The sequence below is a fragment of the Tupaia chinensis genome, unplaced genomic scaffold (assembly GCF_000334495.1).
Source record: "Tupaia chinensis unplaced genomic scaffold, TupChi_1.0 Scaffold000305_1, whole genome shotgun sequence".
Classification (NCBI taxonomy): Eukaryota; Metazoa; Chordata; class Mammalia; order Scandentia; family Tupaiidae; genus Tupaia; species Tupaia belangeri.
The window spans coordinates 1,221,334-1,245,651 of record NW_006159795.1 but is presented as its reverse complement, the minus strand read 5'-3'; the positions used below and the strand labels follow the sequence as shown (position 1 = coordinate 1,245,651).

Here is a 24,318-nt window from a genome sequence, read left to right as displayed (position 1 = left end):
CTTAGGGTTGTATTAGACTTCCCAGTAATGTAACAAAATTTAGGGGTTAGATTATAATATATTCTGTGGTACCTTATGGGGCTCAATGGGGCTCAGAAATATAATAGGTTGTCAGAAAAAGTCATGATGCATTTTTGCATAAAAATACACAGAAAAAATATGTCATGACTTTGCCAACAACCCAAAAGAATATGGTCATAGTCACAGCATTTTTTTTTTTTTTTTTGGAGAGATTTTCACTGTAGGGCGCGTGCGCTCGCCAGACAGACAAAGACATAGAGACAGAAAGCGAGAAATCACCCCCCAGGGGGGATGGTCACGCCGCAATCCCTTCTCCGCCATTCTCCTCTCGGGATCTTGGGCACGCACGCACACGCGCCCGGCGTGAGTTTTAAGCCACCGGGTCCGGGACACGAACCGCGGTCGACTATGTGGGAGTCCAGCGACATAGCCATTACGCTAACTGCTGGTTCCCAGCATTTTTAATAAGTGAAAATAATATAGGATCTTTTTCAGAAAGCTTTGTCAAAAATGACACGTTGTGATTAGTAGCTTCTATAATGTTTCAAGATGTTAACAGTGACACAAACCAAGAATATCTCAGCTCAAAATGGTATAATTTATTAACTGCAAGGGGCAAAAGCCAAGAATACTTTTTACCTGTTGCTTTACTCAGGGGTTCCATCAGAGTCACTCCAATTCTGTCTATGGCAATAACACGATGTGTACTGAAAAACCGTTTCAAAGATGGGTGTATAACTTTTTGGCACAGAACAAGGTCTACGTGGTCACTAACTAGCTGTTTTCCTAGGTTAATCAACAGGTCCAGGACAGCATTTTCAAGAGAAACCCCATCACTGACCACCACAGTTCCTTCTCCAGTGTCAGAAAGGTCTCCCGATAAAGAGGTACGAAAGAGTGCCACTTTGAGAGGACCTGGTTTTTTGGCAGGTAACAGCCTTATTAATTGAACTTCTGAGATTTCAATGAGTATTCCCGGTAACACAGTAGACTCTATGACTCTCTGACCTTTTAAAGGTACAATTATGCTCTTTCCTAAAATGATGTGGTCTTCAGCATTTTCTGGAATTGTAAGCAAAAAGGCCCTCAGAATCAAAGCACCGATATGATCTATTTCCTTTCCACTGAGCATGCAGGCAGGTTTACTTGTTAATATGCTGCGTACCAAGCAAAGGAGGATCTGAGTTCTACTAAAGTCGACTGGGATTCGACAACCACAGGCCTCAGACTTGAGATAACTTGTGCAGAGACTCAAAAGATGTTTATTTAATTTAATGATAGTGGTGGGTGTCAAGCCTGTTCTCTGAACATGTTCAATCAGGTTGCAGCAAAGAATGGTGGTGAATAAGCCACAGTCACTGAAGCATGTCACGTGATTCTGCACAGAAGTTGTCAGGATCTTTAATATAGGGTGGGTGACAGAAAGCTTACTGAGCAAGGCTGAGGACTGTGAAGTTGTGCACACATAGCCTCCAAGGCCATTGTGCAGCTGCTTCAGCCTTCCCGAGGGGCCATAGCATGATGTAACAATTCCTTTCAAGACACAAAGTGTGGCCCTGACTCTCTCACTTGTCAGTGGTTCCTTTTTACACAATGACGGCTTCTTAGCTTCTAAGCGAGACATCTTACTTCAGGTGGTAACTTGTGAAGACAGCTTTATTTGGTTAAACATATTTATTTATTGTATCTTCATGTGCTTTAACATTTAAAGAAATTATTTTGTAAGACTGAAAGTGCAACATGCAGCATCATGGCTATAAAATTAAATAGTTCTATGTTCGTGAAGCTAATCAGAATATAATGATTTAATGACATCTTAGTAATTCCAAATATTTATTTTATTTCATTCTTCAATATTCTTTTGTTTGTCTCCAGACTGAGATTTTACAGAATGCTTTGCAGTCCTTTGTATAATGTAAGTTCCAAGATGGACACCTATGAAAGACACTCCGGCTACAAGAAGCCAGTTCTTTCTAATCCAGCTGGTGTTTCTCATGTCTTCTTTCAATATCAAACTCAGATTCAAAGTTGCTTCTTTCTATAAGAAATAACAGAATATTTTAGAAGAATAATTCCAAAACATTTTGTAGGCTGCAGTTTATTTATTTATTCTAACATTCTGCTCCTTTTTTTATATTTTATTTTAGAAAAGCTACTATCAACTAGTATAAACCTCCAAAAACAAGAAAGGTAAACAAACTTAGAGTTAACATTTTTCAATGAATCTCTCCTACAAGAAAAAGTCTTGTGTTTCCGAGATTTCAGAAAGTATAACAACAGAGCTAGAAAGCTGACAGAACAGTATTTGAGTAGGACATGCTTCTGTAACAGAAATGCTGTGGTACAAAACGCAGAACTTGATCTCTGAGTCTTAGAAACGTAGCCTAAAATGGTTTTATTCTTTTAAATAAAAATTTAATGTTTTTATTTTTAACTTTGGTTTGCTTAGAAACTTTAGGTTTTAAACAGAAGTGGATTTACATCAAATCCTGCTTGTAAATAATTATGGAAACAAGATAGCTATTAGCATTTCTACTGTAGAAACTCAGTAATACCATCTATATTTAGCTGAATAAATTTGCACAACACACTGTGCCAAAGAACAAACCACATTTTAAATACTTAGCTAAAGGCAGACCTAATTTTGTCTAATTTTACTCTATCAATCAGCTTTGGAAGTCCTAACTAACTAATCTTCTCCAAAATGTTGGTTAATGACTATAAATACAAAAACCAAGGAAGGGATAACAAAGAGGAAAACAGGATCTAATCTGCAATTCGATCTCTAAGAGTCTAACTACCATAAAATGTTATCATATACCAAGTGAACAAGCAGAAATACAGCATTAGTTTTTTTAACAAGGTAGTAAATAGCATTAGCATGCCTTAAGGGATAAAATCCTGGCACTTTAATGTGTGAAAAGAGTAAAAATCTTGGGCTTTGTTGAGGCCTGGTGTACTGAAGGTGACACCAACTATTAATTACTTTCAGAAACATGCTAATGATACTAGCCACTTGGAAAGCATTCAGCATAAACTATTTAGCTTAAAATACTTCCTAAAACAGACTATGCACAGTGTGATGCTACAGACCAAAACAGTGATTTGAAGATGTGCAAAAAGGAGGTGAGGACAACAAGGGAATGTTATGCAAAGTGTTATTTTGGTTACTGCTCCCAACTTAAAGGGCTGTAACCATGGCAACTGGGCCCAAATAAAGTGAAGGCAATGATGATGGCCAGCTTTATCCCTGCAATGTCACCCTTTTTTTATGGAATGAGGAAGAACGAAAATCATTTTTCTTAGGCTGGTAACAGCCAAGGTACTTAAATATTATTTTAAGTCACTGATCAGACCGAACCAAATCTGAAAAATGTATTTAAATGTCACCTTACTGAAGTAAGTTCTATATGCTAATTAGATGTTGCAATTTATGCACATACGCACAAACTATAATAGAAAGTATGTCTGATAAGACAATCTATCTAGTTGGAACCTTTTTTTCAATACACAATAGTGACATTGAACTTTCCAAAAGCAGAATGCTGTGTTGGCACCTCTATCAGTTATAAGGGCAATGAGGTAAGTAACCACAGTTTTTTGACTAGTATTTCTAAAAAATGAAAAAGGAAGAAACTGTTGAAAGTGTTGGTGACTCCTCCTACATCATTTTAAAGATGTTAAAACTGCTGAGTGTGGTCATAGGTCTAGATTTGAACAAAATAAGTTATAAGAAAATGAAACAAAATATTGGGGCTGGTTTATAGACTGTGGAAGCATCAGTTTCAGCTCAATGAAAATTCTTCATTCTGACACAATGTGACCTATAATTCCAAAAGCTACAATTAGAATGAACGATCCTGACTATTCCTGATGTACAGGCAAGAAGGATTTTTTTTTTTTTTTGTAGTGATGGATAACTTAACTAACAGTAAAACACATGCTTGTCTTCTACATTAAAAGATACACTATAAAATATGACTTAACACATATAAATGGGGGGAAGTGGCCAGGGAGCAATAGGTGGCACTGGACTCCATAGCTGACTGAGATTTGAGTCCTGGACCCAGTAGCTTGAAACTCATGCCGTGTACTTGTGTGCTGAAAATTCTGAGAGGAAGGGACCAGCAGATGGCATAATGGTTATGACGCTGGACTCCCACGTGGTAGACTGTAGTTCGAGTTTCAGATCCAGTAGCTTAAACTCACGCTGGGCATGTGTGTGTGCATGCCCAAAATCCCAAGAGAAGAATGGAGGAGAGGGGATTGCAGTGTGGCCATACCACAGGCAGTGATTCTTTGCTGTCTCTCTGGTGAGTACACACACCCTATAGCAAAAATCTCTTTAAAAAAAAAAAAAATCTGAGAGGAGGAGAGAACAGAGAGGAAGGGATGGTGGCATGGCTGTTCTCCTTTGAGTGTGATTTCTCACTTTCTCTCTCTCTCTCTCTCTCTGTCTGTTTCTGGCAAATGCATGCCCCCTAAGGCAAACATCTAAAAATTTAAATTTTCTCCCAAAAGGAATCAGGGCCACATTTTTTTTTTTTTTTGGGGGGGGGAGGGATGCTGATCCTATGTCTGATGCAAGAAATACACAAAATGAGCTGCATCTTTTTTGGTCAAAAACTAAGGGTGTTACCAAAGATATCTGAGTAGTATCAACCCATAGTGCAGTGGCTAAGTGCACTATGCAGAGGAAGCCAGATTGCAGACAATCAACAGGGGTTAAAGTCCTAGCCCTGCTTGTTTGAAAAATATTCCAGGTATACCCAAGTGCTCAGAATCCTGATGAGATGGAGAAATGAAGGAAAAATTATTGCAGTATGACCAGGTCCCACTGAGGGGAGGGAAGACTGAGGGTGGTCTCTGTGCTTATCATGCACATACACATGCACAAGCTCTGTGGAATTTAAAGAAAAAAGAGGACACAAGAAAAAAATAACATGGGCGTCAACATGGAGCAGACCTAGAATGGAGCAACTTGAGTATTAAAAAGAATAACTGTAATAGACTGAGGTCACTGAAATACATGCATAACTATGAGCTGATATTAAATGCCAAACAGAAAACCGTAAGTTGTTAGAGTAGTGATTATTATAAAAACTAATAAAGGGAAATAAAACATTTATTTTACTTTCCTGTATAGATACATTTTAGGTTAACTGAACAGTTGACAAAAAGTTGTTCTAGCTAACAAATAGAGGACAGACAGAATTCAAGAGGCATTATTTGAGACCCTCTAATTTAATAATGTGTTAGACTCTCATAATGTTTGGTAAATTAAGCCCATGGACTTAAACTTCCTTCTTGTTTCTGTAAATAAAGTTTGACTGGAATAGAGCCATGCTCATTTGTTTCCATATTGTATACAAATACTTTCACACTACAACAGAAAGTTGAGTAATTGGTATAGAGAACATATGGTCTGCAAACCCTAAAATACTGACTATCTGGGCCTATATAGAAAAAAGCTTGCCAATTTTTAGATTAGAGCAATGATTATCAATAGATACTAATAGTCCATTAAGTCAAAGTTCAATGGAGAACTTTATAATGGAAAAATAAGACCAAGAACTCCTAATTCTTAGTAATGCTGAAAGGAGGTCAGATATTATATATAAAACAAAGTAATTACCTAAGATGCAAACAGCATGATCCATGAAGTATTTTTAATTTTTAAACAATTAAAAAAAAAAAGTCCACCAAAAAACCTGAATCAAAGTTAAGCCCAAATCATAGATAATAGGGAGAGAAAGGAATGTGTTGAATTTGTAAAATGTGGCTGTAATCCACCAAATTCAGAATATGGGAAACATTTAAAAAGGCAGATTACAAATGGAAATGTAATAGCTAAAAAGAGACATGATCTAGCAAAATGTAATATAAAGACTTAATTGTTTTCTGTGTGATAATGTGAATGTGGTTGTATGTGTTTATTCTTACTGTTGGACAAACACTTAAGGGCTGGGCTATGTACTGGACCTTAAGATTCACTTTAGCAATTAAACAAAGAAAAAGATAAAAGAAGACTGCAAAATGCTAAGTGTTACAGCTGGTTGATGGGCACTTGAGGATAGCCATTTGCAGGTATGTATGCAATTTCTTAATCAAGAAAAAACAATAAGGAGCAAAAACAGCCCTTTTTTTGATGTGCTTCAACTATTCAGAATAAGTGTTTAACTCTTTCTCAATCCAGTTTTAACTTTTGTTTACGCAAAGTCGTTTCCTTAATCTTCTTACTTGACTGATACTGTCATCCTCTGAAACTTGTAACTACTGCTGCACTGGCATCTAAAACCTCTTCCTATATTTACTTAATATTTTAGACATGATATTTTCTTCTCTCAGCTTTATTTTTCCTACAGGAATACCTTAATCAATATCCCTTACATTGCTATTTGCATTCAGAGAAACTACTTTTTCCCTAAGTTTGGCCATACCTAACCACTAACCCTTAAGACAAGAATTAATAAATTATATAATTCTCTGCTCATGGACATTAAACTCCTACTATAAATACAAATTTTATACAGAGAGTCCTAAGATTACTCTTTTATGTTAAGTTTCTAATATTTTGCTATCTGGCTTTTTATATTAAATAATTATCTTAAAATTTTAAACCATGCAATTCCCTTTCTCATTATCAACATTTAAAAATAAAACCCTGGAGACCAGATGTGCAGTGCTAACACAACTGGATCCACATGGCACAGTCGTAGGGTTATTTCCTAAAGCCACCCTTACATACCAGGTGCATGTGTGTGCCCATCATCTGGCACTGCGACTGGGGTAGATTGCAGTGTGAAGACCCTGTTGGGGATGCTTCTGTCTATCTCATGGAAGAAACAAATATATCAAAATGGAAAATAAAAATCTAAAAACCTTGATTGGGTCAGCCCATGGCCTGGTGACTAAGGCAAATGGGTCCCACATGGTTTACTTTGCAGTCTGAGTCCTGGACCCAGAGGTTTGAAAAACACACCAGGTATGTGTGTGTGCAAGTCCAAAAACCCAAAAGGAAGGGGAAATGAAGAAGGGACTGTGGCGACCATTCCCCATAGTGCTTTCTCACTTTCCCTATATTTCTGTCTTTTGCAGGTAAGCACAAGTGTTCTCTGACAAAACAAAAACAGAAACCCTTGACTTAAACTAAGGTTATAACCAGTAATTACATTACCTTCTTATCACAAGTCAAAATCTCATAAATGAGGAAAATCTCAATGAGGTTTTCCCTCTATAAGGGATGGACCCTTAAACTACCTACCCATCTAATGCCAAAGTTTAGCGCATACCACCCTCATTAAGCTGTCTTAGAACACAAAGTGCTTTACAATTACAGAGCCACAGTTCTTTAGCTGAACACCTTAGGGTCAGATGAGTTTTTATAAATATATAGTATATAATATCCACAGTCAAAATAGTGTATACTATTCATAATCATAATACAGTCCAACACTCATAGCCAAATACTACATTTCTACAGTGAAACTAAATTTTCATATCAATAAATACTGCAAACTGCCTTGTGTCAATCAAATTTTTGCCCAACCAGCCCAACATCCAGTGAGAATCCATCTACTTCTGAGATGGGCCCGACCCTGCTCCTTTAACTGAAGTGCCTCTCCTCCCAGCTCAAAACCCAGTAAGAATTCACCTACATCTGAGGTGGGCCAGGCTCTGCTCCTTTAACTGAAGTGCCTCTGATCCAACCTGTCCTTCTAGCCCAACACCCAGAGAGGGTCACGGGAAACCCCACTGAACTACTACACAAAGGGAGAAACTCACTTTCATAAATCTAAACTCAAATCTCTTTCTGTGCGTACCACACTGCAAAACACAGTAGGGTAGAAAAATTGGCATAGAAGTACCTCACAATAAAGTGAAGCATATGAGCTTACAGATGCAAAAAAAAGTTGCATTGACAAAAGTACAGTTTGCTTGGTAAGCATCAGGGAAATGAAACTGCAGAGATATCCAAGGTCATCTCCTCCCAAATGCCTCTAATGCTTAACTCCAAGAAAGTAGAAAGAACCGTATAATCCATCAGATGACCAGAAACCACTGCAGAGGCACAAGAAATATGAGAAACCAAGAAAATCTCTCTCCCCCAAGGGAAAAGAACAACCCTTCATAATTCACAGACAGTAGTACGAAGGAACTTGTGGAAATGTCACATAAGAAATTTAGAATATTCATAGTGACTAAGCTAACAGAGATGCAAGAGGAGAGACAATGAACTCCCGAAGACATAAGAAATTTAGAATATTCATAGTGACTAAGCTAACAGAGATGCAAGAGAGGAGAGACAATGAACTCCCGAAGACACAGGAAAAAAGAGATGAGTTCCAGGAGGTGAAGATGCTCTTGCATGATCTGAAAGAGGAATTACACACCATAAAAAAATCGAATGAAACTGTTAGAGACGAAGGCTGTAATACAAATCAAAACCTGAAAGCAAAACCTCCCTTGGAAGTATTAAAAGCAGATTAGATCATGCAGAAGATCATATCTCAGACGTAGAAGACAGAACCTCTGACCTAGAAAAATTCACCAAAAAGACTGAGAAAATAACCCCCTCCAAATGAGAATAATATATGAGTAATATTAGATGCCATTAGACATTGAAACATCTGGATAATCAGTATTCCAGAAGGTGAAGAAACTAATCAGTGCATTGATAATCTACTCCATGAAATCCTGGAAGAAAACTTTCCAAACCTAGAGAGGCATTCAAATATCCAGACTCAAGAAATACAAAGGATGCCACATAGAATCAGCCCAAGATCTTTTCCAAGGCATATCATAGCCAGATTGACTGAAACCACAGACAGAAACAAGATACTAAAATCAGCAAGAGAGACATGTCAACTTACTTTCAAAGGGTATCCCAGCAGGCTAACATCAGACCTCTCGTCAAAAACAATCCAAACCAAGAATGGGAAAATATAACAAAGTATTAAGTGAAAAACAATTTCAACCACAGCAAGTCGCATGGTGATTAAGGTTCTGGATACTCCCACATGACTGATCAAGGTTTGAGTCCTGGACCTGGTGGCTTGCTTTCTCACTTTCACTTTCTCTCTCTCTCCCATCAAATTAAAATAAATGAATGAATAAAATTAAATATTAAAAAAAAAGAGAAAGTTTCTAAAATGGCCAGCTTAATAGTAGGGACAAGCTGAATGTTAATATCCAAGATTTAAATGGAAAGATCAGAGCATAGTAACACTACAAATTCAACAAAAGGGAAATTATTTACATGAGACTAAACTGGTGAAATAGAATTCTATGGCTTTTGACTAAAACATTACTGATTTTCTTCAATGCTCTCTTCCAGATTTAAAAATTTTTGTTTTGAGCTACTGATAGGTTCAGCAATTTGTTAATTTTTTTTCAATTGAAACAAGCTTTTCTCACTTCCTGATCCATTTGCAATTGGAAAATATTGGCAAGCATTCTTATTTTGTGGCAGAATGGTTATCTGCATATGGTCAATAATACAATAGCATCTGTTGCCTTGCATCAGAAATTGAATTCTTATAGGGTTCTGTATAAGTAACAGACCAAAGTGATACTAAACTTACTTTTTTTTTTCCAAATAAGTTAGTTTATATCTTTCTTTAGTAAAAGAGGGAATGGAGAGAGAGATAAAAAAAGGTTTCAGAAGAAAATTACAGTGTACTTGTCACTAGATTTTAGCTTTGTCCATATTTTTAGTTTAATTAAGATATTTTGTGAATTGATAAAAGGTAAAAAAACGTTTAATATGGGAGGGAGAAAAAGAGGAAAGGGGAAGAAAGGAAAGTAAAGGTACATTTAAGTGACAAAAAATGAGAAGCTATTTGCTGATGATAACATATATAGTAATATCTTTGTTTTGACTGATAGGCATGGTATTCGTGCTGAAAAAAGAAATGTTGTATACTGTAAAGAGTTATGTGATTAAAATATAAATAAATTTAAAAACTTTTTTAAAAAATCAAGTTTTTGCTGCCACAGGAGTCACGACAACACATTTAGGTTATTGTCATTTCTTAGATTTTGAATTATGGATGAGAGACTGCAAATTTGAATTATGTAATAATTACATCACTTTTATTTCAATCACTCTTAAAAGTAACACATTATTTTGAAGCTAAAATATCAGGTGCTAAGGAATAAATACTAGCTGTTTTTTCTTTAACCTGGAAAAAGCAAAGAATAATAATGAAAGACTGCAAATTTCAGACTTTTATGCTATGTAATGGGTTCATGATAAGGAGGCAGCTGCTGCTTTGTAAACATAATTCTGGTGATGCTGCTAGAGAAACTGCCTTTCCCTTTTCATCCAAATGACCGTTAGGCAAGTGTCAAAGTTCTCTGTACAACACTTGTCTAGAACAACTACAGAACACTATTTTGCCAGTGATTGATTAAAAAAAAAAAAAAAGACAGGTAACTCGTCTATTTGGCTTTTTCTTGCTGGAAGTCTCTAAGATCAAGGCTCCAACTATTGGCATGTACCATATAGTTGACCAGATTAAATAAAACTTACCTGAGGACTACAAGTCTGCTATTTCCCTTGGATTTGGCTCTTCTGTGAACTTGCAAGTGCCAGACTATCTGGCTCAGAAATGTCGTCCTTACTGGGTATTTGGAAAACAGGGCTGCTTTTGATTCTGTGCCACCCCAAATGAATGAGTCCAACCAAAGGTACCATAACAACCAGAACCTTGTAGTCTCTCCAGAAGTTCTGAAAGCTCATAGTAATGCAGCACTGGTGTACCTAAGAAAAGGTTACAATTAAAGGAGGGGGAATAAAACTCTAAACATAAACTTCTCTTAATTACACACACATCAGCCACTCCAAGTAGAATACTATAATAAAAAACTGCTAAAGCATTTTTAGCTACAATATATTGTAATGTTAATAAAAAGAAAGATATTGTAGATACAAAGGGATAGCAGGAAGTCAGGGTTGGGAAATTATAAACGATACTGAACTTTGAGTTAACAACTGTAAGGAACTACCACTACCTCCTAGGGAAGCTATATGGATATTTGGAAACAGTCTTGCATGGAGTATTATTTATCTGTATCACTAAATGTATTCTCAGAGCCACAATGAAGTTAGAGCCTTTTTTAAGTCCCAATTTTTTTTTTTTTTAAACCAGAAGGTGCATGTACTTGCCAGAGGAGAGTAAAAGTGTCTGCCTTGCCCCCCCCCTCGTGCTCCCCCCCACACACTCAGGGAATGGTCCCGTCAAAATCCCTTCTCCTTCTCCTTCATTTTTCCCTCCTCTTCAGGATTTTGGGCATTAATGTACACAGGCCCGGCATCTCAAGCCACCAGGTCCAGGACTCAAACTGTGTAGCTGGCCATGTGAGATCTAGATGCCTTAAAACTGCATCATGGGTTGCCCTATAGTCATAATTTTAACAAAGGAATCAAATCAATCTTTAATAAGTAGTTTAACTTAGGGTCTGCATTCTTTTAAGATGTAAATGATGGTGTTTAAAGTGAGATTAGAACAGTCAAGCATGGACTCCAATTATAGAAAAAGACTACTGGCATGCATTAGAATGAATTAATGCCAGGCCCACATATATCTGCTAATTCTCCATATTTAGAGTGTTTGTCCTGACTTACTAGTAACCCTATCCTATAAAGTTGCTGTTAATTCAGTTAACATAAAGAAAATGAGGCCAGAAATCAAGGTCTGGAGTTACCAAGATAATTACTGTTGAAAAACAGATTTTTTTTTTCCTTTTGTCTTTGATTCAGAAAGTGGACCCAAGAAAGCTGTCCTTTCTGAAGATGTGCTGGGTTTGAGAATCCACGTCTGTGCAACTTCTGAAGACTCCTTATACTTTTATATTTAAGGGTCACTCCTTAGATTTTGGTGATTAGTTTACAGACTTATGACATAAGAATGACCCCACTTTCCAAGTTCCTTTCTGAGCACAGAACAATAAGAACTGCTCCATCATATGTGGGATGTGCTAAGAATTGGGTTTTATTTCATCTTTATGAGCTTCAGTAAAATTAAATCTTCTAAATTATAATTTTCTCTAATTGCCATCAGAAATACGTTTGAATAGAATTTCTACTTACTCTTTTTAAAATCAAGATGAAAATACAGATGTAATGGGCTAAACAGCCTATTATTATCTGTGTTCTGTGTGAATATATTAAAAATAAATAAAAGGCTTCAAATTTTATGCCCATACACATTTTTCCCAAGAATAGAAATCATTTTTCCCCAAGGTAAAAATTCATATTTTCTAAGAACTCTGCAGTTCAATTTAGGTCTATTAGATGGAGAAGATATGACTTACTTTGTAACTGAAGGTATGTTATAGCCTTTTCCTTTTTTTTTTTTTTTGAGAGGTTTTTAGCTACAGGGCGCGTGCGCTCGCCAGACAGACAGAGAGAGACATAGAGACAGAAAGCGAGAAAACACCCCCTAGGGGGGATGGTCACGCCGCAATCCCTTCTCCTCCATTCTCCTCTCGGGATCTTGGGCACACACGCACATGCGCCCAGCGTGAGTTTTAAGCCACCGGGTCGGGGACGCGAACCGCAGTCGACTACGTGGGAGTCCAGCGACATAGCCATTACGCTAACTGCTGGTTCCCCTAGCCTTTTCCTTTTCAAGTGCTCTGGTATCCTATATGACTTTTACAATCTTAGAAGACTATTTTGGAGGAAATCAGTCACAAATAATTGTATCAGAATTAAATTTCACAATGAAGCCCATTGTGCAAAAGCCTTTGCAGCATCTGAGATTTGAGAATACAATTAAAAAAAAATCAAGAGAGGCACTGGATGATCTAGATTAATAAGGGAAGAACTGTAACATGAGTTACTTCACAGAGGGCAGCAGGGGTGGAGGCTGCACCAAAATGCACTTAATTGACATGTGGTATTTCTGTCCATGAACTCCTTGAACCGAAGGTCTAGAAGATACAGTCATCACAGTCATCCATATCCATTCTCCTCAATACTTATGGGACTCTGGTATGTCTGTCATTTTTAGTAAAAGGTAATCAAGTCACATGGCTATGCTCTGTGATCACCAAAAAAAATTCACCATCTTTTTTCTGAACTACAAACTTCTAGAAAAACATTCTGTAGAAAGGATACTAGTTAGGATAAAAAGATAATAATAAAATTGGGATTTATGATTCAATAATTAAAATTATGAACAAATTAAACTGCAGATTGTAACAGCAATGTTTGGGAAAGTGTTGTACTGTCTGTGCTCTCCATGTGGATCATAGCATGCACCGTGATGTTCTGTGAACCTTCCACAAATTGAGGTCTCAGATTAGGACCCAATTATCTCTCTACACTTAATGAATCTTTGTCATCTGTTGAGTTAGGGACAAAGGAAGCACTTCATTTTCTGTACACCACATTAATTTTCTATTGCTCTTTCCCATTAGGATAACTTAAGGATCTATGCATCTTTAGGTTTAGTTAAACCTGGGAATTAGTATCTGTTTTGGCTGAAAATTCATTATTTGCCAACAATCACTGAGGCCCAGTAGTAAATGATTAGTAAATCACATGGACTGATTTACTTATTGTCTTAATGTTTACTGAACATCTACTTATCTCCATTTCCTCAGATTCTCATATATGCTTGATGGAGGCGAGAAACAGGTAATTATTTTATGACAGATTATTTTGCTGTCCTTTGAGAACAATGGTAAATGATCAGGACTGGGATGATAGGGCTTTTTTTATTTTACAAAGTACTTTAAGAGTCTTCACATTTAATACACATAAAAATACTGAGTATCCTACTGTATACTGTATATCTTTCTGGTTTTAAAATGTGATCATAATTTACATGCTGTTTAGTAAACATTTTCCCCAAGAACATGAATCTTCATGATAATTATTTTTAAAGAACTATTTAATTTTATTTATTTATTATTTTTAAAATTGACCAGAGACAGACAGACAGAGGAAGGGAAGAGAAAGTGAGAAAGCAAACCACCAGGTCCAGCAATGAACCACAGTCAGCTATGTAGGAGTCCAGTGCCTTAACCACCATGCCACCTGCTGGATCCCCATGATCCATTTTTAATACTGACAGCTGAATAGCATCTGATTTTTATGGAGATTCTATCTAATTTGACCAATCCCCTACTCACAGAAGGTTGGGAGTTTTCTTCTAAATGTTTTTTGTGTTAAATATGTCATGGTAATTCCCAGCCATCCCCCCAAGTTAAAGTTTACTTATTTATTTCTTCCATGAGAAGAGACAGAGAGAAAAAAAGGAAAACATCCCTCCAACAGGGTCCTTATTATGCTGAGATCCACCCTAAGTTTTGGCCAGCAGGGACCATAAGCACCCAGTACATACAGAGACCTCGGGATGTGAACTTGGGACCTTCCCATGTGGCTTCAGCATCACGGAGTGTTACATTACCGTACTACTGTGCCTGACCATTGGTGACAAATACTCTTGAAAATAATCCAGTCTTTGCTTATAGCCTCTATATGCTGCTTTTCAGAGTAGTAAAACAAAACAAAACAAAAACAAAAAATAAGAAACAGACTTCTTAACAACCCCCTTTTCAAATGAATTTGAGTTTTTTTTTAAAAACTTTGTTGCAAAGGTTTATTGTGCAAAGCAGTGGGAGACTCAATTTGGAAATGAAAACTTATGCTAAACAGTTTACCTTGAGATGGTTTTCCCCTCAAAACAATTTTCATTCCAAGTAGTTTATAACTACCTATGGGCACTAGAGATTCCAGAGTCTGAAACAAAACTTTCTCAAGAATGTGCTTAAAGTGATCACATTTGATGAGTAATAAAAGGCTAGTCCTTAAAATAAGTTATAGTTTGCTCTTCTTTCACTGAACTTTTCCGGTTGGAGTAGAGAAAATAGAAACAAAAAGGATCCCCCCCCCCAAGCCTTTCCTCCTCTCATTGCCCTTTTTTGTCTTCCCTGAATCTTCTTTAAACATATTTCTAAAAAAGACTCCTTTAGATGGGAGAAATCAAGAAAATGAGATTAGTAAATTTTAAATCAAATAAAACAGAGTAGAGATTTATGGTTTTATTCACTAAAATACCTTTTGTTAAGTTTAGAAATAGAAATAATCCTAACATAGTTTATGCTTTCTTATATTTCTATATGTACATATTTCTTATACTCTCAAATATATGTATTACACTATTCAGAAGGTTTCATATTTTTCATCTTATTTGTTTTCAGGGGAACTTTATGAGAACATTTTATAAATGAGGAAAAACTAAATAACTGACTCTAAGATTAGCATCAGTAATTGTGGTACTCAATTTAGATTTTGGAGTCTTAGAAGTCTGGACTGGTGTTTTATTGAATAATTTTCCAAAGTGAAGAATTAGCACCCTGATTGATCAGCAAAGTCAACCAGAATTTCCAATGCACAATGATGGACAACATCTGAATGCATGATGCCCACTTGTGAGGGTCATTGATTCAACTAGCCTAAGCCCATTATGCCTGGCAAGTTCTTCTGGGTTTCATGTACAATAGAAGAGGTTAACTGTACTTCCATGCCACTTCATCGAAAATTACAGGGCAAGAGTCTATATTCTCCAAAATACATCTGTGACCTACTAATAGTTGAGATTAGCTGTACTAATATTAGCTCAGTTTTCTGTATAGAATGAACAGCAAGAGATTAATGAGCAGAAGAGGGAAAAACTTGTTATAGCTCTGCCTCATTACAAATTCTGTATTCTTTTTAGGTAGCTATAAATATAAAAGCTAAGAAGGAAAAATACTTCAGACTACAAACACTCTTGAAATTTATGGCATTGCTGAATCTAGAACAGCAGCATCCCTTCCTCTTAATTTTCATTTCAGATTATTATTTGTCTAATTTCTACAAATAAGCGCTCTTACAAGCTTTCTGCAATATGTTATATTACCAGCTAAATGAAGGTTTCCTGGTGACAATACTAGAAAGTAAGATAAAGGCAAAAAGCAATTAAGCTTCCTAGGAAATTCTGAACAGCCAAGCTCTGGCTATCAGATTACTATTTTCTATGTAGCAACATCAATTAAATCCATCAAATTTTGCTACTGCCTACTATAAAATTAAGCCTACAATAACCTGGAAGCAGGATAAAATAGATTCATTTTCCTTCTTGGCTTACCAGGCGCCATCTGCTGGTCTTTTGGACATGGTGTAAGGAAGGTTTTTTTTTTAAGCCTTTTAAGATGCTCTGCGAAAACAGTTAATGTTAAAAACCTCCACCAAATGTATTTTAATTGTGAAGACAACATTAGACAGGATGTTAAAGAATTAATTAACTCAGCTTTTGTGGTTATGTTTGATGAAGTTTAATGGAACTGTATAATGCCTTTTCTTTTATAATGAAAATGTTGGCTTTAGGCTTTAGATATTTGTGAAATTTTCATTCTGGAATTCCATTCATGCACATTAAAAACAGGGTTTTTTTTTTTTAATCCTTGGTTTTTAATATAGCAACTGAAATTTTGGCATTTTTTGTGTACACGTTAGAAAGTACTGTGAATTGTCTTTGTGCCTATTCAACTGACTGGCATGTCAAATTGAACATTTTTTTTTTCCTTTTCTAAATACATAACCTAAAACAATGTCAGTTTTGCTCGACTTCTGCAGTCTTGTAAAGACATATACTGAAAATATTACTTTCCATTTGTGATGAACCAATAGATCATACCTGAATTCTAAAATTTCCAGTCTGCGAAATCTTACCATCTTTCTTACACTGTAATTCAAGGTCAGCCTGACCCATAACCAAGAGCTGGACTAAAGACAGCACAACCAAGTCAGGAGTGGATCTGTACTTAAGAGTACAGTGAAGGTCAAAATAAAGTATTTTAAGGTCTTTTTTACCTCCCCTCCACATATTACTTACATTAGGTACTTTTATAAATAAAAATAAGTAATATACTGAAAGCATTACAAGTCCTTTGTGGGAGATTTACTAATTGTATGCAGTCTAAAATAAAAAGTAAGCAACTCATCAGTACTAATGAAGGTGACAACCAGGCTACTGGCAGGCTGTGTCTTATCAGAAAGGTTGTATTAGTTAATGGAGTTGTTTGAGAATCCTTTCACTCCCTTTCATTGTTTTTACACCCAGCTGCCATTTACACCCAGAAGTCAGTAGTATCATGAAGACTGCCAGATTCTCCCCTTCCTCCAGATTAAATGCCCCACTGACTGGGCCCTTAGTGCTAAAGCAATGACTTTACATGCCCCTGGTCTGTTAAGAATTTCTAAAGGGCTGGGACCAACAGATGACATAATAGTTATGTTCCTGGACTCCCACATTGTCGATCGCAGTTTGAGTCCTGGACCTGGCAGATTGAAACACGCCAGGCGACTGTGCATGTGTCTGAAATCCCAAGAGGGGATGGAGAAGAGGCTTCTGCAGCATGGTCTTCCAGGGGGATAATTTCTCACCTCCGTCTTCCTCCTTTCTCTGGCAAACGCACATTCCCTATAGCAAAAACCTCTCTTAAAAAAATAAAGAATTCCTACAGGGCTAATTTCTACCCTTTATCATTTTTGAGATGTTTATTTTACTCTCTGCCTTTGGTTCTATAGATAACCTATCTATCTTGGCGACAAGATAGATAGGTAAAAACCTATCACCTCAGCTTTCATTTTAACCTCCTTCCTCACTGTCTCAGAGGACTGGTACTTATACTCCAATCCCACCTTCTACTGTGTCAGTAGGTTCTAACTCTTACCCCTCTCCTCTGTCTCTAACCTCCCAATCTAAGAGGTCTTCTACTTCTGCATAACCCTGACCACTTTTTTCTCCACTGAAAAGAACCAAAAATGAATTCTCTAAAGCAAATGCCCTTTACCAGTCTCCCTTGCAGGAAACACTCAATCTCATTCATTCCAAACAGTGCATCTTTTTTCTAGAGTCACCTTCCCACTCCATCTTCAAACCCAAGTACTATGCTTTTGTTCCATGTTCTACGAAGATTGCTAATTATAAAGATCATTCCCCTTATTTGATCTCTCTCTGAAACATTGATGTGTTTTGCTTTTCGATTTTTAGGTTTTTGTCATAGGGAGCATGCACTCATGGGGGGTGGGGGGCGGGTGTGAGGGAGAAATCAAGCTCCTAGGGGGAATGGCCACACCACAGTCCCTTCTCCTCCATTCTCCTCTCAGGATTTTGGGTATGTATGCACTCATACCTGGCATGATTTTCAAGCATCTGGTCTGGGACTTGAATGGTGGTTGTCCATGTAAGAGTCTGGTGCCTTAACCACCATGCCACTTTCTGGTCTCACATTTTGATGCTTTTGTAAAACTCTCAAGTACTTAGGACTACATACTTTACCTTCTCAGTCTCCTTTAATGGCCTCTCAGTGTCTACCCACCTATTCATCCTTATCAAAGATCTGTCCTTGGTTATCATCTTCTTTCCTGGTCTTGTTTCTGGGGTGGCCTCATTCATACCCCAAATTTATATTACAACACATCCACTCATTGTTCTCACATCTTCATCACCAGCTTAGACCCACATATCCAACTGTTATTGTTCACCCTTAATCTGTTCCCACTAATAATCTAAACTTTTTTTTTCTTTTAGTTTTTGCTATCGGGTGCATGCACTTGCTGGAGAGGGACAGAGATGGGGAGAGAAAGTGATTATGCCCCAGTGAGGATGGCCACACTGTAATCCCTTCTGCATTCTCCTCTTGGGATTTTGGGCATACATACCTGGACTGTTTTTCAAATTGCTGGGTTCAGGATTCATACTGAAATCATCCATGTGGGACTCAGCAGCCTTAACCATGCCCCATCACAATCCTTTTTCCTCTATTTCTCCACCCTGTCAGGATCCTAGACATGTGTGTATACCTGGTGTTAATTACTCAGAGCCTGGTTGGCCACATAGGATCTGGTTTCCTTTGTACAACAGTGCCATGCTATGAGGCCAGTGAATAACCTGAATATTTCTTATAGAATCTCTGCTATAGCCACAGTCCATAGCTTCACCTCTCACATGACCTCCTTGCTTCAAACCCAGTGGTTCTCAAAGTGTGGTCTTCTCACTAGTGGCACCGGCATTCTCTGGTAACTTATCAGTAATACAAATATTCAGGCTGCCCCTGATCTACTGAGTCAGAAACTCTAGGGTGGGGTCCAGGAATCTGTACTTTAACACATTCTCTAGATAATCATGAAGTTTAATTTTGGGATCCACTATCCAGTCTTCCCCACAAATCTGTTTTCTGTATTCTTAACATGCCCATTTTACAAAACAAAAAGACAACATTGCAGTTGTATTTTTGCTTTTAGAAGCCTTTAGTGACATTTCTGATTAATGGGGGAAATCTAATATGGTGTTCAAAAAACCTACCAAGATCTAGATCTAGTTCCTGCTTACCCATTTTCAGAAAGTATAGCACACTAAATAATTTGAGTAAGAACATATTTTAGTAAGAATGCACGAGACTGTTAACGATTAAAGAGAGGAGCTATGCAAGCCCACTACCCAGGCTTTGGCTCTTGCCCTTAACACTTTACAATGGGCTGTGTGGGCCTGGGTTAGTCACCCACTCTAACCAGGCCTCAGCTCCACCATTCATAACATGGTAATAATAATGACCTCCATATCACAAGTTTCTTGTGCACTTAGCACAATAGTTGGTTGACACTTAGTCTGGGTTTGGTGATTGCTGGCTATTATGATTATTTCAAAAGGGAGAAAAAAACATTACTGGAATTTACCCAGAGGGTAGCAGGATCATGAGAGGAATAAAATGAATGCTCAGGTTAAAAAGTGGTCCCTGTTAAGGAGGCTCCACATCTCTGGGCAGTTTCAGTTAGTTAGATATGAATAAAAATATCAGGTTCCCAAGAAAGCAGTTCTGAGGTCTCTGGAGCTATCTTGATTAGGGTAGAGTGAAGCCATATCAGATTCTGGGATGTTAGAAGACATAGTCGAGCTCCTACAATGAGAGCCAGGAAAGCTAAGTGTGAGGGAAATAGGAAAATGAAAAGGCAAAGCAGTGAAGACAGCATGAATTTCATTTTGTTTCTGATAACAGTTAATATCAAGTGATTAAATGTGAGTTCCAGTATGACTGAAACTTGGTCTGCATTTTTAGAAATGTTGACTTCGAAAAGCAAAGTCTTTGAGTAATGAGGGGGACCAAACTCTAGATTCTATCATGTATCAGTTATTTTGGCAAATGATTTCTCTCCTGTGTAAGTTTCATAATCTGAAATGTGGGGTCACATTATAAAGAGCACCATACATTTTCATAGTTTAGTATAGAGCCTGGTACGTGGGAAGTGCTCAATAGTAACTATTATTATTGGAAGTATATTATCTTTAATAGAAATCATATATAAAAGACTCTTGATTGATCAAAGCAGTTATATATTATCATCTAATGTTTTGGCTCACATTTGGTCATAACTTACAAAACGAGGCAACAGTGTAGAGACAGATCCAAATACAGTCATGACTCCAGTGTTTACATCATCTACAGCTTATCAATTTCCATTTCAATTATGTGTGAGATTTTATGAAAATGCTCACTCAGTGTCTATTATGTGCTTGGAAAATTATTGTACCCAGGGGGAACTACCAAGATAAATATGGCCTGATTCTTGTCCTCCAGAGTGCAGGCTTGAGAAACGAAAGGGACAATTCTAATAAAACATGATTAATGCTACAGGGCAGGAAGAAAAAAAAATACTGTAGCAGATTAAGTCTTTACTAAACTCGTCTTTCAAAAACTATACTTGTTATTTTCTCATCTTTCTCTGAATTAGTCTCAACCTATTTTTATTTGCTCTATCTTTACTTACAGCAAGATGTTTATATGGCTTGAGAAACGAAAGGGACAATTCTAATAAAACATGATTAATGCTACAGGGCAGGAAGAAAAAAAAATACTGTAGCAGATTAAGTCTTTACTAAACTCGTCTTTCAAAAACTATACTTGTTATTTTCTCATCTTTCTCTGAATTAGTCTCAACCTATTTTTATTTGCTCTATCTTTACTTACAGCAAGACGTTTATATTTAAAGAAGTAACTGCCATCCACTGCAACAGAAGGTAGCCCTTATTTTGTTCTCTGCTATCCCAGTGCAGAGCACAAAGGAGAGGCTCCTTTGTTCCACAGGAGGTAAATCATTCTTGTGTTTCAGCTCAGTTCAGATGTCAACTACTCAGAGAGCTTTTCTAAATATCTGATCTAAAGTTTCTTCCTAGTCTCTGCCCTATTATTTCCTAGAACATCAATTTCTTTTTTGAAGTTTTTTTGTTTGTTTGTTTGTTTTTGTCATAGGTCATGTGCACTAGCTAGAGAGAGAGAGAGAGAGAGAGAGAGAGAGAGAGAGAATGAGAGGGAAAGTGAGAAATCACGGGGTGTGTGTGTGTTTGTGTATAATGGTCACACTGCAATCCCTTCTCTTCCGTTCTCCTCCTAGGATTTTGGGCAAATAAGCAAGGCACCCAGCATGACCTTCAATCACCAGGTCCAAGATTGGAACCAGGGTTGTTCAGGTGGGAGTCCAGCGCCTTAATCACTACACCACTTGTTGACATCTATTTCTTTCAAAGCCCTAATAGTGGCAAATGCTGTGATGTGTTACTCATCCCCTTTAAGAATAAAGGCTTATTCCTCTATTCATGGAATGTGTGAGAGCTGACACAGCCTGGCTGTCAGCCTGCTTCCAGGACTGACTTGGCCGAAGTGTTGAAGTTATGCTCTCTCTGTTCTATGACAACAGGCATTCAATAACTGATCAAGGCACAGTGTAAAGGTCTGACCTTTCTATTCAACTTGAACAACTTTAAAGGAGAGCCTCTAGGGTTCCTGTGGGACTGAGGGAGGCCTTCTTGGGCCTACTGCAGCTCAACATTACCCAGGGTGTTTCATTCTTTAGTAATGGTCCAAAGTCCTCCCTATTAAATGTCCTGCAAACAGATCTCTGACTCTGCTTCCCAGGACACCCATGTTAGGACAATCAGGAAACATCTTTTTGTTTTATTTATCAGTACACTTGTTTCTACTTCCATCTAGAAGACCAGCTCCACTTCGAATGAGAAGCTTAAATGGCCCAGCCCTGCCTGTCTTGGTCACTGTTGTAACTATAAACTCAGCAGTGGTGACAAACACTTACATATCTGTTAATGGAAAACTAGCGATGATATTGAGTGAACGCCGCTGCCATATTGAAGAGTCTTTGAAACTGCACAGATTTGGGCAAACTCTCATCTAACTCTCAGGAGGTCACCCCTACAATAGGGAAGGCCCAGTAAGTCCTGTTCCGCCTTCCCCCAGGTGCCGTGTCCAGTTCCACACCCATGTCCAGTTCCACACCCATGTCCCGTTCCACACCCGGGGTGATCCCAACAGCCTCGATGTACCATGCACCCTCCCAGGTAGACGCGGGCCTTCCCTTCCAGAAAGGAGTGACGGAGGCAGCACAGGGGCTATTGGTGCTTTCACTGGACTCGTTTCCACCTGGTTCACGGTGTGGCCGGGCAGGAGGGAGTAAGCGGGCTCTATTCCTCCAGTTCCACCTACGATTCTGGGACAATCCCTCCTGACTAGCGCATTCATTTCAAATAGGATTTATGGCCAGAGCCACCTTAGAGGGAGGCCTTCAGGCACCTAGGGACCCTGCCTCGTCTTTGTCCCTACCCCCAAATACCCTTCAGCGGGGGTCACAAGAGACCTTTGAGGAAGGGCAAGCGCTCCTCCCCTCTTAGGGCACATAGAATGCTGCTTTTCCACCTGGGGTTCCAGCGCTCTCACCTGCCCACCAGCCGCTGCGCCTCCCTGGGCCGCCACTGACAGAAGGCCCCAAAGGCCGAACCTCCGGCCGCTGCCGCCGCGGTTCCCGGGAACCTTCGCTCCGCGTGCGACACGACGCATGCGCAGTCGAGGTCGGCGCCGACCGCGCTGCAATTCCACCCCTCCGGGTTTTAGTTGAAGTTCTGGCCCAGGAGCGGCGAGTCCTCGCTGGAAGAAAGAGAGGCAGAGTTTACTGAGCGTCAATTTCAGCTAATGATTGAAACTAAAAAATCCTAGATAATACTTTAGATTTATAAATAACATATCAAAGAGGCAGCAGCTTCCTTTTGGGTCGTGCATTACAGTCGTCAACAGCTCTTGGCTCTCCACTTAGCTTGCCTGACATGATTAATCACACGCTCCTGATTCTGTCACTCAGCGCCAATCCCCGCCTCTCTGTACCGCTGCTCAGAAAACCAGGAAAGGATTCTCTCGCCGTAACTTTCCCGGATCCGGTCGGAGAGTGGACATGCGCAGTGAGAACGACTCTCCCTCTGTTGAGGAGTTAAGGCCTCATTCACTAGACTGTGGGCTCATGGGGAGGTCCCAAGTTCCTCGGGCTCGGTGCCTTTCCCGCCTTATCTCCCCATCCTGCTTTTTGGACCTTAAGACAATATTAGTATTAGCTTATGATGTTCAAAAAAATTATGTCACTTATGTTTAAATTATGTTATTTATGTCACTGTGTTAAAATTCTCCAGCATGGTGAAGACCACCTATCATCATCAGGTTGCGTTTATTTTCCTTCCTGGCCACCTCAGTTATTTAGCCCGCTCACCGTGATTTGTCACCTCTAATCACACTCATCGCCTTCCCAGCCTGGAACTAGACGCCTTCTGCCGCCATCTTTGTTTGGGGCTCGTCTTGAACATTGTAATGGCAGGGTGGAGGCCATCTTTCTTTTGGGCATGTTTCCCCTCGCTCTGTGGGCTCTCACCTGGTGTTTTGGCGCCATCTTAAGTTCTGGCTGTGGCTTCAATCCATAGCGAAGCTGCCCAGATCATCTTGTGTTTGAACGCGCAGGGAGACCTTGGGAAGGGGGAAATGAGCACGAAACTCGAATTCCCTAAGCTGCGGATGGTTGCAAGGAGAGCTGCTACCTCTGTAGTCCTGTAGTCTGAGCTTCCTCAGCCAGGTATACTGCACCAGTGACCCAGGACAGTAACACAACATATAAAACTCGAACCCAAACCCTGCCACCACCATAGGTAAGAGCACGCAGCTTCTGACCACCTGAGACGTTCCTTTGCTTGAACTGCTTCCCCATCGCCTCTCTCTCTCTCTCTGTTTTTTCCTTTAATTTTTGAGACTTTTCCTAACCCTTCTACCAGGGAAACCTCCTCTCTTCGTGTTTTCGAAGAGCTAAAAAAAAAACCGTTTAAACATCGGGGTGCGGGAAACCTGGGCTTTAAAGTGGAAATGTTCAGGAAAGTTTTTTTAATTTTTAGGACGAAATGGAGTCCGATGGATGGG

The 24,318-nt window shown here is 38.6% G+C and overlaps 2 protein-coding genes across 5 annotated transcripts in view; one reads left to right on the top strand and one right to left on the bottom strand.

Annotated features, from left to right (window-relative positions):
* MKKS (MKKS centrosomal shuttling protein) overlaps positions 1–23,231 on the bottom strand; it is a 32,281-nt gene extending 9,050 nt beyond the window's left edge. The window contains exons 1-3 of one of the 2 annotated variants that reach the window (XM_014588753.2): positions 22,807–23,188; positions 10,556–10,786; positions 661–2,059 (exon numbers count right to left, since the gene is read on the bottom strand). In XM_014588753.2, coding sequence (XP_014444239.1) covers positions 661–1,645 — 985 coding nt within the window. In that variant the 5' untranslated portion in view covers positions 1,646–2,059; positions 10,556–10,786; positions 22,807–23,188. Of the gene's footprint in view, positions 1–660; positions 2,060–10,555; positions 10,787–22,806 lie in introns of both variants that reach the window. The other variant, XM_006150915.3, reaches the window with a different exon arrangement.
* A 593-nt stretch (positions 23,232–23,824) lies between these two features.
* The window catches only part of SLX4IP (SLX4 interacting protein), a 227,267-nt gene continuing 226,773 nt past the window's right edge, over positions 23,825–24,318 (top strand). For all 3 annotated transcript variants that reach the window (XM_027772825.1, XM_006150912.2, XM_027772826.1), the window contains exon 1: positions 23,825–24,053. The gene's annotated coding sequence lies outside the window, so the exon portion shown is untranslated. The remainder of the gene's footprint in view (positions 24,054–24,318) is intronic.